This window comes from Sphaeramia orbicularis, chromosome 22 (assembly GCF_902148855.1).
Source record: "Sphaeramia orbicularis chromosome 22, fSphaOr1.1, whole genome shotgun sequence".
NCBI classification, from domain to species: domain Eukaryota; kingdom Metazoa; phylum Chordata; class Actinopteri; order Kurtiformes; family Apogonidae; genus Sphaeramia; species Sphaeramia orbicularis.
In genome coordinates, this window is record NC_043978.1 from 35,046,292 (window position 1) to 35,064,224 (window position 17,933).

General features: G+C 41.2%; 1 protein-coding gene across 1 annotated transcript; it reads right to left on the minus strand.

Moving 5' to 3' along the window:
• Nucleotides 1-1,166: 1,166 nt before the first annotated feature.
• On the minus strand, nucleotides 1,167-7,042 carry LOC115414204 (bcl-2-modifying factor-like). Its single transcript, XM_030127438.1, is given in 5 exon segments — nucleotides 1,167-1,439; nucleotides 5,991-6,014; nucleotides 6,016-6,152; nucleotides 6,155-6,193; nucleotides 6,871-7,042. Coding segments are annotated over 5 exon segments (489 nt in total). The 3' UTR covers nucleotides 1,167-1,322.
• Nucleotides 7,043-17,933: the final 10,891 nt, after the last annotated feature.

Below are 17,933 nucleotides of genomic sequence, written 5' to 3' on the forward strand. Positions count from 1 at the left end.
TCACAGGGACACTTTGTACTGGAGAATGAAAGTGGGAACAAGATTAAACTAGAGTGTTATCTGGTACTCTCACGCAAATTAAAATTTATACTGACAGGACTTTTTACTAAAACTCTTAATACAATTTATGTAAAGAAATGCTTACTTTGATTTGTATAAGACAATGAACTTCGGTCTAATTTTTTTAGTTAGTGCACAGGTGCTATATCTTCAAAACTCTTCCAAACTCATGCAAAAATCAGCACACCATTTTAATCCTAGTATCATTCATGTCTCAGGTAATCAGTCGATTAGTAGCTGTACTACCTAATTAGCATTACATTAGTTGAGATGTACTGATATTTACTCAATTCTTTTTGATATTTATTTAAGGTCAATAACATTTGATTTTAGTTTCCATGATAGTTTCCAGTGATGTTGTCCTCAGCCAGTTTACTGTGCCATGGTACACAAGTCTGCTATAGTCACCAGGCTTGTTTGACCAGTAAGTGTTGTTCAGTATGTCAAACTCCACCCCGATACTTCCAGGGCAATCAGAAGTCCTCATGACATGTTTGACTTGTCGCACGAGACTGAAAAATGGGCTACTGTCAAAACACTTAGGTATAATTAGATGTCATGTCTTGGTGTGCAGACTTTTTTACGGGCATAATTTTACTGTGTTCCCAGTATTATGATTGACAGTCAGAGATGTTACACTTACTGCCATACCATGGAAATTAAGGGAAAAGAAAACATTAACAACAATATGGATTTAGAAAAAAAAAAAAACAAAAGAAAAAAAAAAATATGTGAATGTTCCACTGAGGTGAGGTGCAAAATGCTTTGTTCTGAGAAGTTGTCTCTTTGGAAATTAGTAAATCAACTTGACTGGTCACCTGGGAAACTTCACAAAAGAAAACCTCAAAGTCACATTTCCTTTCATTTCCTGACCTTCTCGTCTTGCCTGTAAATTTGCTCAATACTCATTCTGGCAGAAGACATTGAATAAGGCATTCCCAGGGTCTGCAGAGGTCATTAGAGATGGATACATGTTGAAGTGCAAAAAATTTAGAACAATGTACTGTACAAACTACTACACCACATGTATACCAAAATATGAACATTGTCCTGTGGAGGAATCTCGGAACATCATGGCATCTTCTTGGAAAGAAAAACACACGACCTTGTATAAAAGTTGGTTGTCTCCGTCCCGCGGTGACCTTTTGTCTCTCTTTGTCTTTTTTTTTTCCCCAAAACAGACCCGTGTTAGATTTGACAGTGCCATTTGGAGTCCAGTTCCTCAAAGAGATGAAGAAAAGGGACGGGAGGGAAAGACCCTCTCACCTCTGTCCTGCTCCACCTCTTCCAGCAATGAACCCTCTGTCAAACAGAAGACTGAGCAGAGCTGCAGCCAGGCGCCACCACAGCGGCCCCTGGTTCCTTTGGTTTCGATGATACTGCAACGACAAATAAAGACGAAATGTATGTCAGTGGAGCAAGAAGAGTGGACGGTCACTTGATTACAAAATACATTCCTGGAAACTGTTTCAATTGTTGGCTTTAGTTTATGCTGGTTGTAATCGATGCTGATTGACAGTAAATAAAGTGAAGAGGCACAACTGAGAGAAGGGAAGACAAAACCAGACACCGGAACAACGCTCGTATTTTCACAACAGTCTCCTTCTGTCCCCAACAATACTTATTAGAGAGGCCTCGCTGGGTGCAGGATCCCTTCAGAATCTAGGCTTCCCTTCAGACATTCCAAGCCATAAACACATTCATCATACAGTCACACTTTTTGTAATCTTTCTGGCAGAGACAAGCAGCGGACACTCAGGAGGAGACTGTGTCAGGTTAGCAAGTCAATTGGATTGTGCGCGATTAGAAGGATAATGTTATCTCTGCCATAGAGAAGCTGAAATAAGATAATTGCACCAAATGGGATTATGGAGCTCTTGATGAGAGGCAGGGAGCCTCTGGAAAACGCATATCTGGATGAGAGCGGTACAGTAGCCTAGCTCGGTGCACCAACAGTTCATCTGCAGACGAAAGGCAGACTCCATCACGCCTGATAGTGTCATTTTATTTTAGACTTTATTTTTAGAGGTTGGAAACGAAACACAACAATGGGGACAGAGATTTTTTTTTCCTATGGCATCTTTTCTGGGCATCATTCTGCTATGGTTTGGGAGAGCCAGAATATCTAAAAACAATGATTAGATAAGCCATATTTATGTGACCATTAAAGTGTTGTCCAAACACTGAACCAGTTACCAGCCAAGAGTTGCCACTAAGATAAACTTCTGAGTCTTTATACTCTTATCAATTTGTGGTGAACATTGCAGAGTGTTGCATAAGCTTTGCCAGGTTCCAGTCAGATTGTGTCTATCTATCATACTACTCGCTCACTTTTGTTCAAAAGAATAATGGAGAGGGAAACAAACTCAACGCAAAGCCAAGGATCTTGTTAAACCAGTTTGCTTTTGTATAGCCTATCAAAACCTTGCCTGAGGTTGTTTGATAAGGGACTATAATAGTGTAATGTCTGCTGCATATAAACATGGGTAATATTTACATTCAGCACAGATTGGATGAGATCACTGCAGTCCGGTACATGTACGATGATTGGTATCGTAAATCTCACACCCAATTACAGAGAGACTGCAGTCAGTACATCTCTGTGATTAAAGAACTCCTAGGCAAATATTGCATATGTGCAAGTATGTGTATACTGCATATCAGTATGTAATAAAACTTAATGATGCTTAGAGTTAGAGAGTAAAAGTTAAAGCCCAGTAAACTGTGGGACTTATCATAGTAAGAAGCTTGTGTGTTTACTATAGCTATATGTGAAGCCATTAATCTTCATAAGCAGAAAGAGAATGCTTTTGTGACTGTGGCCTTTTGCCCTTTTACTCTATCGAGAGAATGACATCAAGACAAATAGTGACAAAGATAGAGAGAGTGAGAAAAGGAGGTGTGCATAGGCCTGTCGCAACTTAGTCATGAGTCATGCCACCAACTGTCAAAATGAGCTCCAAATATAGCAGGCAATAGAGAGGAAGAGCCTAGCCAGATGCTCAGTGTCGTCACTCCAGCACTGGCCTGATGTGCTTTATCATCGTCCCATGCGTGCGTCTGTCAAGCCAGCTGCTCAGAAGCTCTGTCTTATCTCGTGAGCAAACAGACAGAGCAGCTCAATAGCAAGACACTGGATTAGTCACATCAGGGAGGAGGTAAGGAGTGAAGGAAAAAATACAAACACTGTGTGTCAGATAGTATAGAAAAACACAATTGGACAGCGTCTTCAACAAAAATCATCACTGACCAGTGAGTGAAAAGCAATATCCAAAGCCGGCCTCATATGTTTTTATTTCCAGTGCAGCTCTTCTCCTCCCCCTTCCACAAGTGCTGAAAGGAGAGAGTGCCGTGCCCTCACTGGAACAGTGAAGAGATAAAGCCACAAACACTGTGTGGCTGCAGACCACACACACATACACGCAGGCGATATTCAACCCTGCTTTCAACACCTCCTATCGAAAGCACCAGGAGTCGTCTCTCTTAAAAAAACATGGGGATGAAACCTAACTCCGCTCCTTGCCCTATGCAGGCTGGAGCAGTCTTCCTGCCATTGTGACTGTCATTATTGCAGTGTCTCAAATGGCGGGCCGGCTAATGTCAGCCATCCTCTGGGGACCTTAGCGTCCCCTCTAGCCCTCTCTGACTGAGGAGCAATTTATCTGTCAGCATCTGCCAGCTCTCCTTCGCTACCTAATCCCTCCTTTCGCCAGAGGCCACTGGCTCCCATGAAGAACACTCACAGGCACATTGCTCCCAAATCTATCAAGAGGATGGCAGTCTAAAGCACTTGGATGGTTCAGAGACAAGTGTCTGCACTAAATGAGTGCAATCACCAGCTGACAGGAGCAGACAGAAATGAGAACAGGCAAATAGTGACACAATTATTGAGTGAAAGTTTTTGTACTGACTGTCAGACCGTGTGATAGCGAGAAGTGAGACATGGCAAAAAGCAGAAAAACAAGTATGGGTGTATTCATGCATGAACATGTACACATGCACACACAACACAATTAATTGCACAACCACACCACAGAGCAAAAAATAGCAATTAAAGAGGCTGCAGTCGAATCACGCATCCAAAACCGCAGATCAATGTTTGGGCTGTAAAAACATCCCAGAACAGCCTCCAACCACACACACATTCAACAGAAGAAATATAGTTCTGCTTCAGAGGTCTCAGCAGTCAGACTGGTTTCTCTGAAAGTTAATATTACAACCCCTCTCTTCACTACTCATTAAGTGTCAACATGTATCTGTATGTATCCTGCCGCATGTAGCTTCAGGATATGAGTTCACTGGCCCATTCTCAGTCTCACTGTCCTGACTGATGTTTACTCAACCAGCAAGGACCCACAAGCCACTTCCTCATCCCCCTGACCCTGGCCAGACGCTGTTGTACGTCAGTAGATTGCAGACAGACACGCACACCCCGACCCTCCTGTCTGGCTGTCTGGATGTGCATCTGCTAGTATCACAACATATGAGTCATGCTGAGCTGCAAGAGTATAAATATCTACATCTTGATAAGTGTCTGAGAAATAAGAAAATCAGAAACTGACTTGCACTTGGGTGTGTAATGTAATTTTTGAGCAAGGCACTGGATAGGAAAGGGTGGTCCGATTTTCCAAATGTGAGGTTTTTGAAAGAGCTGGTGATGGTTGTTACTTGATCATTTGAGGTCTATTTCCAAACCTCTTTGACTCATATACTTACTTATACCATCATTACAGATCACCCCCCCTCCCTATGGCTGCGTAGACCTCTTATTTAGGTGTCTCCTGTGGCTGCTCCTTGCCCAGTGAAGGGGCTGACAGGAGACTCCCTGGAACCACAGCTGTTCCCTCAGGGTTCACGCACTGAGCTTCGGGTTACAACGTGTTTACCTTCTCTCGCCACTTCTGCTTTTTGTTGGACATATTAGTATGAGTGGATGCGTGTGTTTTAGATGTGCTTGCAAAGCTAATTACGTGACTTAAAGCCATTGCGAGCAACTACAGTATCCCGCACCGCAGAAAATCACCAAGGGTTTTTAGTATATTGTGATGCTGGAGCCAACAAGCATCACAATTTTACAGCACATCCACAGGGGGATGGTAATATTAAGCACACTAGTCAGAGGACAGTATCTCTCTGACCACAGTGCCAGCGTTTTGTTTGAGGCTAGGCATCCTCCCAAACTCTTGCCTGAGGAAACAGAGAAAAGAGAGAGAGAAGAGAAAGAAAGAGAAATAAACAGGAAGAGGAGGCAGGGGGAGGGCTTAGGAATTGCAAAGTGGGGGGAAGGGCTGTCCTGGAGCACCAGTGTCTTTAGCTTGGGGGAAGAAAGGGGGGGGGTGAGACACTAGGCTAAAGTTCTGCATGTGCACAGCCTCTCCAAAACAAACACAGCGCAACACAATAAAAGACAGTAAACTTTGGACCCATCATAAATCTTTGTCAGTTCAAGATGGGATCCAAATATTAATTTTAAAAATGGGTCTGCGTGGTGTTGACCAAGTGTGGGGACTTACTTTTTCTTACACTGACTTAAAAACACAACTATTAGTTAATACACTTACACATACTTGTACACTAACAATTATCCTCTAGTTTGATGATGTTAAAAAAGGCGGAGCTTCTTGCTGATGTAAGACGGTCAAGAGTTTTATGAGAACTCAATGTAATGTCAGTATAGATTAATTCAGTTTTTATCCTGGCAGCGTCAAGTAATGAACAAATCGCATCAAACTGAGTGTACAGCTCCTGCACAAGTAGACCAAGGGGACATACTGGGTTACCATTAATCTAAAACTTAACCTTTTTTTAACAAATTTCATTTCATCCTACATGAGAAACAATATATCTTTGTTGTTTAGATTAGCCAAATGATGTTTCTGGTATCTACAGATGAATTCAGCAGGAGTATACAGTGTATTACTCTTCCTTACCAGTTGTAGGTGTTCCCGGTGAAAACTGGTCTCCTATCAGCTGGAGTTTCTGGCCAATGCACGCCTCCCACACTGCGTGCCATAGGTTGCTGCGGGGTAGCTGCTCCATCCCGTTTTGCTCCTCTTCCTCACTCACTTGTCGCCTCACTGGATCCCCAAGAGTTCAAAATGTGCCGGGAAGTGCAATCGAAAACCTGCGTTGCCTGTTAAATGTCAAAGCAGTGATGTGCTATTTTGAAACAAAAAAAAATCCTCAGTACAAAAATGTGAGTAGAGCAATAATAGATTATAATGTGTTGTTATGGGTGCTTTCACTGACTGTGCTGATGATACAACAAGTACAAAGGCCAGATGAATGTTGTTGAAAGTCTCTTTGACCACTCAGCTATAACACAAACTTTCCCGGTGTTTTAATTTCAGTCAAACACCATGAGGCAGTTGACAGCTCACATAAGTTATTCACAAACAACCCAGTCTCACATGACACCGATCTGAGGTCAGTTAGTTGTCATAGAGCTACTCTGGTATGATTGCTTGTATATGGCACCGCTGCAACTTTGCTGTCACTGATAATCGTTTTTACAGTCCCTGCGCAGTCGATGCTTATACAGGTGAGCACTTCTGTCACGTCCTGTGAGTCACAATGCCAGTCTGGCGCCTTTTGAATAGCAAGCAGCTGGGTACACTCTATATAGACCATAAAAGCTACTGTGATCAAGACTACCAGGCGCCAGCAGTGAGATCAGTGTAGCAACATTGATACACTTTTCTCACATCAAGTCTCACATTATTGGTTTCATGCATCAGGTTTATTACACTGGTTACTGTGCATAAGTTAATGCTTCCCTTTTTGTCTTTTGAAAAAATCCATTAGCCTCACCGTAGAAGAGTGGTCTGGGCTCTTCTGCGACTCCACAGGGAAGCATGCCGTTGTTGGGTGCCAGGGCAAGGCCAGGTGTCTGTGTGCCCCGGTCTTCACACTTTATCTCCCTGAATGTGGTGCGCCAGCAGTGAGGGTCTGGCTCAAACACATATCATCCCTCATCCTCCATACGGGGCACTATAAGGTGAGCAGCCTTAGATGTAAATGGAAAGAAACGTTATTGCAACAGCTGATGAAACGTTTAGCTCCCAAGTTTCCTTTACTAATGATATTAACCTTGGACAAGTGAAATGCTCAGAGAAACATTTATTATTGGTTCTTTCTCTTGCATAATCCATTATAATTATAGATAACCTGTCGTTTCATAATGAGAGGCCCCAAATCAATATAACCACACTGGACAAGTTGGAGTAAAGAAAATGAGCTAGTGGCCCGCTGTCATTTGTGGCAAGAAGTTGAGTGCTTACTTAGACAAATGCCTGCTCATCTTAGTGATGGAACACACAATTCACTGTGGTTAAAGGACTCAGCTGAGATACACTTACAAAACTGGAAGTTTGGTAGACTGTTAAATGAGACGTAGGTTCTTCCCTGTCTAAGCAACCCCTCTGGCCTTGACTCTGACATTTTATCAAACCAACTAACACAGACATCAAGGACATTAACAAAAAAATCATTGCAAGTATCATTCTCAGTGTTGCTCATACAAATATCTGAAATTTGCACAATATGTGAATTTGGATAGTAGCTATAATAACAATACGTCATTAGATTTCCTTAAAGTAACTCTATGCAGTGTGTCAGAATCAGCGGAGCATTGGAGCAATGGTGCACTGTGTTTAACCTTGAATCATATAGGTGGGTCAAAGAGTTATCAAAATATGGCTGAAATTTAAGTTGCCTCACCAGCTAAGCTCCGAGTCACCATCGAGTTGTAATATAGGGTTATACTACTACCACACTTCAAAATTAGGGTCCACAGCCAAAGGGTAATGACAGTCTTTGAGGAAAATCCTAAGCCACTCTCCCTACCCTGGTCTGTCAGCTTGCCAGCCCCTGAGAAGGAGTTTTCATTTCTTCACCCAACATAAGCAGATTGGCCTGCTCTCTAGCATGCCCAGACCTCACGATATACTGTGTGCGTTCACAATAAACCCTGTGTGTAAAAACCACTTAATGCTTTGTTTTGACAAACACAGAGTAAGAACATGGAAGGCTATGAAAAAAGGCTCGATTTCCAGATTAGGCTGGATTGCTATAGTCCTCTGTCCAGGCAGTGAGCTGAGTTTGTCAGCCAGTGGCTCCCCCTGCTGCAAACCAAATAACCCCTAACAAAAGAGAAGGAGGGAGAGACACGAGTGGGGTGGTGAAGCAGCTCTGTTATTCGACACAATTTCTCCTCTACATCAAGACTCTCCCATCATTTCCACTTAATCCAACATGAATATTAAACATTAAAAAACACAAAACACTGACTTCTTCTACTTACAGAAATTTGAATGCATAGCTGTTTTTTTTATTTAAGAAATTTGGTTATTAATTGATTTGGAAGTTTTTATGTGTAAAAATAGATATGTAAACAAGATTTAGAAAGGAGAAAATGACAGATAGCACAACACGTGAAAGTGTCAGAGAACGACAAAAAACAAAACATGAAATGTGTGGCCAAAAGTGTCCGCAGAGTAGCAGAATATTACAGATTTGTAGCCTAAGTTTTGTAATTTGATGACAAAGTGGACGTAAAAACTTCGCAAACAGACTTAAGTGTGTGACAATGCGGAGTCCATTCACGGACTGAGCTTTGCAAACCGGGAAAGCCGGTATAATTCAAATCACTGCTCTATGAATGAATAGCGAAGTAAAACTAAAACACGATTGATTTCGGACCAACTCTCTGTTTCGGTCGGTTGATGTACACAGCAGATGTGGAGACAAATGACTTTCAGCTGTTTCGACGACACACACCGACACGTTGTTTGTTGCTTCCTACGGACGTAAGTTAACATTAAAGTGACGAACAGCGGCTCAGACAAACTATGGACAAAAAACGGCTTCCAAGTGTCGTGAAGACTCTTACCGAAAAGCGGGGCTTCGTTTTAACAGCGGTCCTTTACAGAGAAAAAAAGTTCAATATCCTTCCAAGTAAAGAAAGTTTAGTCCGATTCACCTCCACGACAACTTCCATCTGTGAGGAAAAGGGCAACCAGCCGATTTCATTTCGCCGACGTCAGCTCCAAACTGACTCCGCCGCCGGGGCGTGGTGCAAAAAGTTAGTAAATAAACCACCCTTAAAGGCGCTTGTGTTTCTGTCGGCTAAAGGTATTAAATGTCCCCATACGTGGAGCACAACTCCTTAAGGGTGATTTACATACAGCGGAATTGACCAATCAACGCCTTTGTTTTTATCCCGCCTTCTCAGTAGTGTATTCAGACACGTGGATGGGAAATTCCCTTTAGCACGAGACCGCTTTCACGTTACTACCGGGCTCACATGGTCCTAAACTTATGAGGTGTACCTTAGACTTAGACTTAGCACCCACACCAGGTCATCATACAAGCCAAAAGGAAAAACTAGTAAATATAGCTCATAAAAGACATGTTCATATGACGATGTATGAGTAATTATTTGTCTTTACAACAAATGATCATGCAGTAAATAGATAAGAAATGAATATATTATATCTATATATTGCTACAAAGATGGAGAACTGTGATCATGCTCGTTCTCAAACAACAAAATTTATGGTGGCCTAAGATTTTTGCACAGTACCATACAGTATATGTCACATTATCAAGAGGGATGTTGCCCTCTCACCTATATTACCATAAAGGTGGTGTATTATATTGTTATACAGATGCAGATTAACTTTATTAGTCACCAGATATAAATGTATAAATCATTAATATGTGTAATCTGAATATTTATTTATTTATACAAGGCTGTAACTATACAGACATTCATGCAAACCCAAAATAATACAATTACATGAGAATCATGAAATGTCAAATATTGTCAGGATCATAAAAGTCAGTATATAAGATAGCACAGGAGAAACACCTACATCCAGATACAGATTAACTTTATTGATCCCAAGGGTGAAATTCACTTTTTTATCAGCTCAATAAAAAGAAAGAATGAAAGACAGAAAGCAATCATCAGTCCATAAATCATCAGACTGAGGCGTTGTGGAGTCTGATCGCATGAAGCATCTTCTATAATGAGTCAAGCTCTTTAAAATGTCTGCATATTTTGATGTTTATTCCAAGCAGGAGAAACAGCAAAAGTTAAAATATCCTTTTTCCAAGGTGAGTACAGACCTTTGGTCATAGAGTAACAATACATGCTACGACTGACTACTGTAACTGTCTGTGCTTATATGATATAAACATACCTAAAATACATTTATAAATAAGTCAGTGAGTCAACAACATGGGCCTTGTCACATAAGTATACAACAAACACTGATGGCTCAGTGGCATATCCAGTTTCCTGTAAACATACAATATATGTATGTTGTCTCTTCATATGCATGTATATATATTTCACAATGGAATTTCAACACATATACATTACATTTGCATATAGGTTATCTCTCAAGAGGCTCAGTTATCTCTATCTACTGTATATAAAAGATACACAGTGTAATGTTAGTTTCTATATAAATCATTTATGTAAATAAGGCTTGTGACCTACTGTCTATTAACAGTAGATTCACCTTTATTATTGTTTAAAACCGGAGGAGTAGAAGTATATATATTTATCCATGTTTTCCTGAAAAAATGTAAATTCTGTGATTAAAATTTTCTTTTCATTCTGTACTTTGACTGGCCATTAACCAAGTCCATGCTGATGTGAGACTAGTATGCCTGTTGTTATTAAAAGCGAGGCAGGTGCTGGTGATTGGTGCCCCCTACCCCCCTCCAACCCCCCAGGGCCATCACTGATCAATAGCCTTGGACAGCTGGAGCTGAGGGCGGCCCTCTGCATTCTCCCACAGAGCATCACCCCTTCCCAGAGCTCCTCTTTCTCACTCCCTGTCCTTTAACTGTAATATCCCACCAGTGAGCTGTGTGAGAAGTCACGGCTGCTTGCTTCCTCTGTCCTGCCTGAAATAATCTATCCCCTTAGACTTGGATTTTGTCCCACCTGCAGCCTCTCCAAAGGGATGAAGATACACTGTGGAAGAAGGGATTGGTTTCTTCACTCACTGTGATATTGGAAACCTGATTACTGTTTGCATGAGTGGCCACTGTAAACAACAAAAGGCTCAAAGATGTGGGAGCATTAGTTGTAGCTTCCTTTTGTGCTCTGGCCAAATAAGGAGATCCCCCACTTAAGAGATGAACAAGACAACGCTTTGTAATTACTACAAAGGTCAAAAATCTCATTAGGACGAATCATTTGTGCAGACACAGTACGCAGGGTCAACTGTTTCAGTGCAGTAGTTAGAAATATGCACACGCCTGATGACCATGAACATTTTCATGGTCATTTGTTACTAAACCTTTCAGTGTTTTTTATTATTCAAAACCTCTAAAAATGAAATATTAATGAAAAAGCTAAGTATACAGTATTGATGACAGTGCATATACATTAAAATAACAAACCTAAGTTATTCATTACAATGCATTAGTCTGTGATGTATTAACTCAAGTGTAGTTGCAGAAATCATTGAGGCCATTTGGTTTCTCTCAGAGGGGCAGAAAAGACAGGCTTCTATAGCATGAATAATGAATACGGATCATTTCACAGTGGCTCTTAACACTATCTAGGAACATAGATTTTCAAACACACTGTTGACTTAACTAATTGGGCTATGTCTAATATGTGGATTACCATATTACAGCATTGTGTTTGGTGTGTGATGTGCACACCCATATTTGTAATCTTCACCTGGACAAAAGTACGACTCCAGTCATAGCAGCATATTGTATTGTTCCTTTTCGATGTTTTAAGTGGTAACAATATTGCCAATGACTTGTATTTGCATTGTGGAAAGCAGGTGTTCATAAACAATTTCCCACAGACGCCTGAGAACCCTGGGAGAGGCAAGGCAGGCATCAGTTTATGTTACATCAGAAAGCTGTTTCTTGAAGCTGGAGCATGATGCATGCACACCCACACACACACTTTCAATAATATGCACAAACATACCCATGCACAGAAACACACATGGCTGCACAATCACATGCCCTACTTCCTCTCTAACCTCAAAAGCCCATTCTGCTTCTTGATATCTCATTTTCTATACACATGTGCATACATCTCTCGGCGCTTTCGCAAACACACAAGCATACACACACAGTAGTTTCCCCCAAAACATTGCCAGCATGTGAATCCTGCCTGGAAACTAGAAAGATGGGATTTCATTTGCTCTAAGTGGACATGTTCCATGGCAACTGCATCTTGACTCCTAGCCAGTTAGAGGAGCCATGTGTGGCACACTGACCCAATGGCAGAGATCATACTGGAGTAGTGACCTGAGAACAAAAGGGGGCTCGCTCTCTTGCCCTCTCTTGCACTACTCATGCGAAGCTAAATAAAGACAACAGCCATTCTGATTACATTAATTTTTTGTCAATCATTGCAAAGAACGTCAAGGAGTATTGTATTGATTGTTGGCCTGTTATTATTAAATATCCCAAAATGCACATAGGACTAGAGAAGGTAAGAACTAATGATTCCCACAATGTACGTATTCCATCACATGCATCCATGTAAGCATCTGTGAAAGCTTCCTTTAGGATTAACCTTTAGGGTTGTTATGTGATTAAAATGATGTGTTGTTTATGTTAAGACAAATGACCTGAACAAATGTGTGCATTATCTGACATTTACATTCATTCTTTCAAGCTATAAATGCGTCTGTATAGAGGGATAGAACAGTATTTCAGCGAGAGAGTTGCACAAAAGTCATGACAGCGGAATGAAAAATATAGAGGGTGAAAGTATATCTATTATTCTGTGTGAGTCTGCAAACCCTCACAGGTCCTCTTAGGTCAACACAAAGCATATAATGTGGCGGGTGGAGAAAGGTGGATTGAGGTACTTTAGGCCCTTGAACCCAGCCTCTTTCACAATTTGTGAAGGTGAGGAGCACGCCCTAGTTATGAAGCAATGACACCTGATCTAAGCCCCGTAACTGAGAGCAGTGACACAAACAGCCACCTTTGTAAGTGCTGTCTGGTAATCGCACATCCCTGTCTGGCTGCAGACTACCGGCCAAACCTCACACTCTCATAGTGACTCAGACAGAAAAGCCTTTGTTGTTGTCCCTTACATAAAAAAATGATACGTATTCTCAAGAGAAAACTGTGGTGATTTTGTTCAAATATCCACATCCTGTGTTTCAAGAGCAGCGTGGCTTACTGTAAAGAACATGCCACTTCTTTGTATTGTTATTAGTCAGATGATGACTCAGGACTCCATCATTGCATTTCCTGTAAAAACATCTCAATGTATGCAAAAGTATCTGCATAATGTATATTCAGTTTTTGGAATAGTTTGATTAGTTTTGTCTGACGAGCCCCCCATTTTACACTTGGAGGATGGATCGTTTATCGTCCTCAAACCATTCTGTCTGAAACCCTGTAATTGCTATAGATCGTTGCCACAGACACAGCCACCATAATCCTTTAATATACTTCTCTTTTGTTCATGGATTTTCCTCTGTGAGAAAAAGTGGAAAAAGAACACTTGAAACTATTGTGGCATGTCTACTCTACATACACTGACCTTTTCCTGAACCAACCGTAATTTGTCTTTGCTTTGGGCGACTGTTGCCCTCACACACAATGGCACATCCAAGTCCAGAAACTCTCATACTGCAGGTGATGCTTTTAAGTCAAGCGAGAAGAATCAATTGAAACTCAGAGTGAGTGTTTGGGTTTCTTTCAATATTTTGCCCACCGGCTATTCGTAGGCAAGAGTCGTCTCAAAACACTATGCTTCACTAAATGAGACTGACTGATGTGTCAAGCTGTTTTCCTCACTCTTTTGAGACTGTGAGGGTTTCTAAAAGACGACGGCTGCTCATGCACAAACATGCCGAGAAACAGAAACGTGCAGTGGAGATAAGACTCGTTAACTTTGTGGGAGAGCTGACCAGTTACCCAGCCACCACAAAGACGCCTTGTTTAATCTTCTTCACACATTAAAGCCACGGCACCTCAAAGCATGCATGTCTTAACAGCTGTGGACATGACTCTGACTGTCTCTCTCTGAAGTAAGGCAGCACAGCGGTGTCCACAGCCGCGCAGCAGAGAAGCAGAGGTTGAAGACTTGGAGTCCACTCACTATGAATGAGTCAATCTCACACCAGGGTTATGACAATCCAAAGAACCCTCAAAACCCAACACAGCCCTTCAAGTGTGCACAAAGGGCTTTTCTCCACCATTAAAGGCGTCACACTGGTCCTTCAGCTCTTTGAAATGCTGATATTGTTTTCTACAGGATTTTCATCATGCTTTCAACATGAAATCCCCAGAGGTACTAATAAAAAGAGATCAAATAAATGCAACAAATGGCTTAACATTTAATCACTGTTGATCATTAAACCATTTAAAGAAAGCAGATTACAATCAGTGCTGTCTTTTAAAGCAGTGCAGACCTACCACAGCTGTATCAGGATTTATTTATTTGCAACTTAATTAACTGTGGATGGTTTCAAGACGACCTGCAGCGTGGAGGTCCAGCTTAGAGGCCTGCAAGCGCCGTGTGGAAAAGCACCATTAATGGCATCTATCATCAGCTACTAATTATGCTGCCTGTGGGCTCAACTGGATCCAGTTTCAGCTTTGGGCTCCAGCCACCAAACACTTAGCATTCATATTTAATCACACCTCATTATCCACTAACAATGTAGGAAGGAGACAGAGACCTTACCTGATACGCCAGACAGACATGGTCAACATACAGACAAAAAAGAAAAAAAAGAAAATCACACATACACACACACACACACACACAAACCGTTGCCTGCAAAGACAAATATCACCAACCTCTGTCAGTGGGAGTTTGCACAGAGGTCTCGAACACTGTGCTTCAAGTGACTCAACTCCTTTGAAGAGAGGTAGTGCCCTAATTCTGTGCATTCTCAGCAAGTTGGGCCTTTCATGTGAGGTCCTTTCTTTTGGTTTTTTTTCAGGTTCAAAGAGCAGCAAAAGCAAATGGAGGCTAATCCTTTATCCTCACAACAACTGCTGGTTTGTTGCTGGGTTATCAGCTTAAAGTCATCATGATGTCACACTCTTCAGGTGTAAGTAGTCTGATGTTGGACATCAAATATGACTTTAGTCTCCCCGGGCCACCTGTCCTTGTTATTGTCATGCAGGTGTAACAAAATATACTGACTCACGCTCTTCACTTATCCTGCAGCGAAGACAGTTTCATGATAAGTTGTCAGGGTTGAGTGTTTCTTTTGATTTGGCTATACGTGTGTGTGTGTGTGTGTGTGTGTGTGTGTGTTCGATAACTTGTCATGTGTTCTATATTTTCCTGTATTTGCACAAGTGGTTGTCAGTGTGGGTTAGCAGCCAACTGGAGAGTTAACTGTATCTGATGTGCTTCGGCAAGTCCTTTCAAGAGCAGGTCTGTGCAATTTGTACTTAACACTGGTGCGGATAATTATCCAGCACTTGTTCATCCAGTTCTAGGATTCAAGCCAGCTGAAACTAGAGATGCTCTTGAAAGATGCAGGAGCTATTAAACAAAAAACACTGCAATATCCTCTTTCTTCAACCTGTGAATCAACACATGAATATAGTCCCTCGTGACTCTTCATGATTTCATGAATACCAGACTACCACTTATCATAAATCCAGAACAACTACAGGTAATGAGATGTGTGTAATGCCATTTGGAAGGAGTTACTGTCTGCTACATAAACAAACATAATAAATAACATAATCTGAACACGACATATCTGACTACTAGCTTGGCATTTTTCTCTTTACAACTATACAAACATAGACTATACATTGGAACTTTCCATAGAGTTCTTGCACTTCTGTCTATCAATTACACATTGTCCTTGTGAGTTGCACCTTTTTATCCACGTGTCATGTTGTGCGTATTACACACCAAATGTGGGAACGCAGTGTCCAAAGTTTTATGCAATCGTTACGTTCACTATACTTGGTTCAGCGCCTAGACGTGTTTGTAGAAGTGTAAACAAAACATTTAAGAGTCATTTGACCCCATGTGGGGACAAGTAATCAGCGTGTGACCTCAGACACTGCCGTCTCCCATTTCTCATCACAGACAGGAGGCCAAGAGAGAAAGTCGTGAAAGGCACGTACACTTACCCCCATCTCCTATAAGTGAGCTAAAAAAAAACATACAGTGTGTGCATATGCCAAAACCCACATACAGCACACAATGAGAGTACTATGACAACAACTACTGTAGGCATGCATACAGATAAGTCATGTTTTCATCTGATCTCTACACCTGATTAGTCATTTTTAGGACATATTTTCATAAATCAAACTAAAGCTGATGATGAAAAGCAGGTAATAGAATATGCTGAAGGTGTCACAAGCTATAACCCTGAATTATTCATTCAAGAAAAGCAGCCTGATAGAAAATCAATCATTCAATCCTGATCTGATACACAGTCTGCTGAAATATTAGCTGTGGGCAAACATCATGTATCAGCCCATGAATGCTCCTTAATGTATATTCCATTAAAAATTTACACTCCGGTCAGGAGGTTCAAAAAGTGTGTCAAGATTGCGCATGTGTGTGTAAAGAAAGGATAGTGTGTGTCAGTGCGACTCGGGAGGGGTTATTATGTCGACTGTCTAGTCTCGGTCTGGAGGGCTGACGGCCTGTCATCAGGGCAGCCAGTAGACAGCAGGGGTCACATGGGTGTAGTGACCTCCAGGCAGCGTTACGCGAACCCCCTCATGGAGTGTGATGAAGTCAGATTGCCTAATCCGCGGAAAACAAAAGTGCTGTCAGTCAGGCCGGACAAGTCATCAGCAGCAGCAGCCTGGGAGAATATCACCGTCGTACATGCAGGGCTGCACTTATGGGATATTGATGATAGAAAGTCGCTCTGGCTCTTACAGTACTGCTAATGGTCTCTAAGTGTTCACTGGTGAAAATGGACTATGTATTTTCATAGGTGGCCATTATTTGTTAGGTTAAATAGGATATGCTCATTAGGTCTCCCTCCATGCTTCATTGTAAGTGCTTTTGACTATTGGTCTCTGAGTGTCAAATAACAATCAATGTGTGGCCTTCAAAGCAGCATATGGGTCTTAAATGTATGAAATGTATTTAGATGGTAGAAAGTCTGATATCATCAACAGAGCAGTATGTTTGCCAATATGGATGGATTATATAAATCACTTGAAATTATAATCCATCTCACGTGGAGCGGGATAGAGCTTATCATTCACACAACGCTCTTGAGCCATTTTCCACGTGTGTGTGTGTGTCTGTATGTGTGTGTGTGTGTGTTTGTGTGACTAATACCTTCTGGTTTCTGGTTGTTGTTACAGTAAGTTGTTGTCGTTGCGTGATAACAAGTCAGTCCTAGAGTATCTAAATCCAGTCTAAGCCATTAACACTCGGAAAATCATCCCTTTTTTCTGTACCTAAAGCCAGTCTTATACAGGAGTATTAGGGCCACTCTGAGGATTAAAAAACAGATATTTTGAGGAAAAAGTCATAATATTTCACAGAAAAAAGTCAAAATATGCAAATAAAAATCTAAATATTACTTGTATTTCATATATCTATATATGTGTGTGTGTGTGTGTGTGTGTGTGTGTCGCGGTTGCAATCCTAAAACTGTGTTAAATGTGCTGCAGCTGGTCTTGGCCTGGCCATAAAAAAGATTTATAATCTCAATGAGTTTTTCCCGGTTAATAGAATAGAATAGAATAGAATGTCTCTATTGTGATTATACATATGTATAATGAAATTAAAAGAGACAACTCTCTTGTGGTGCGTAGTGCAAAACAGTTTAAAAGAAAGTGTAAACATATAAAGTATAAAAACAAGCATGTCAACCAACACCCCCTCCCCCCCCCCAAAAAAAACAAAAAAA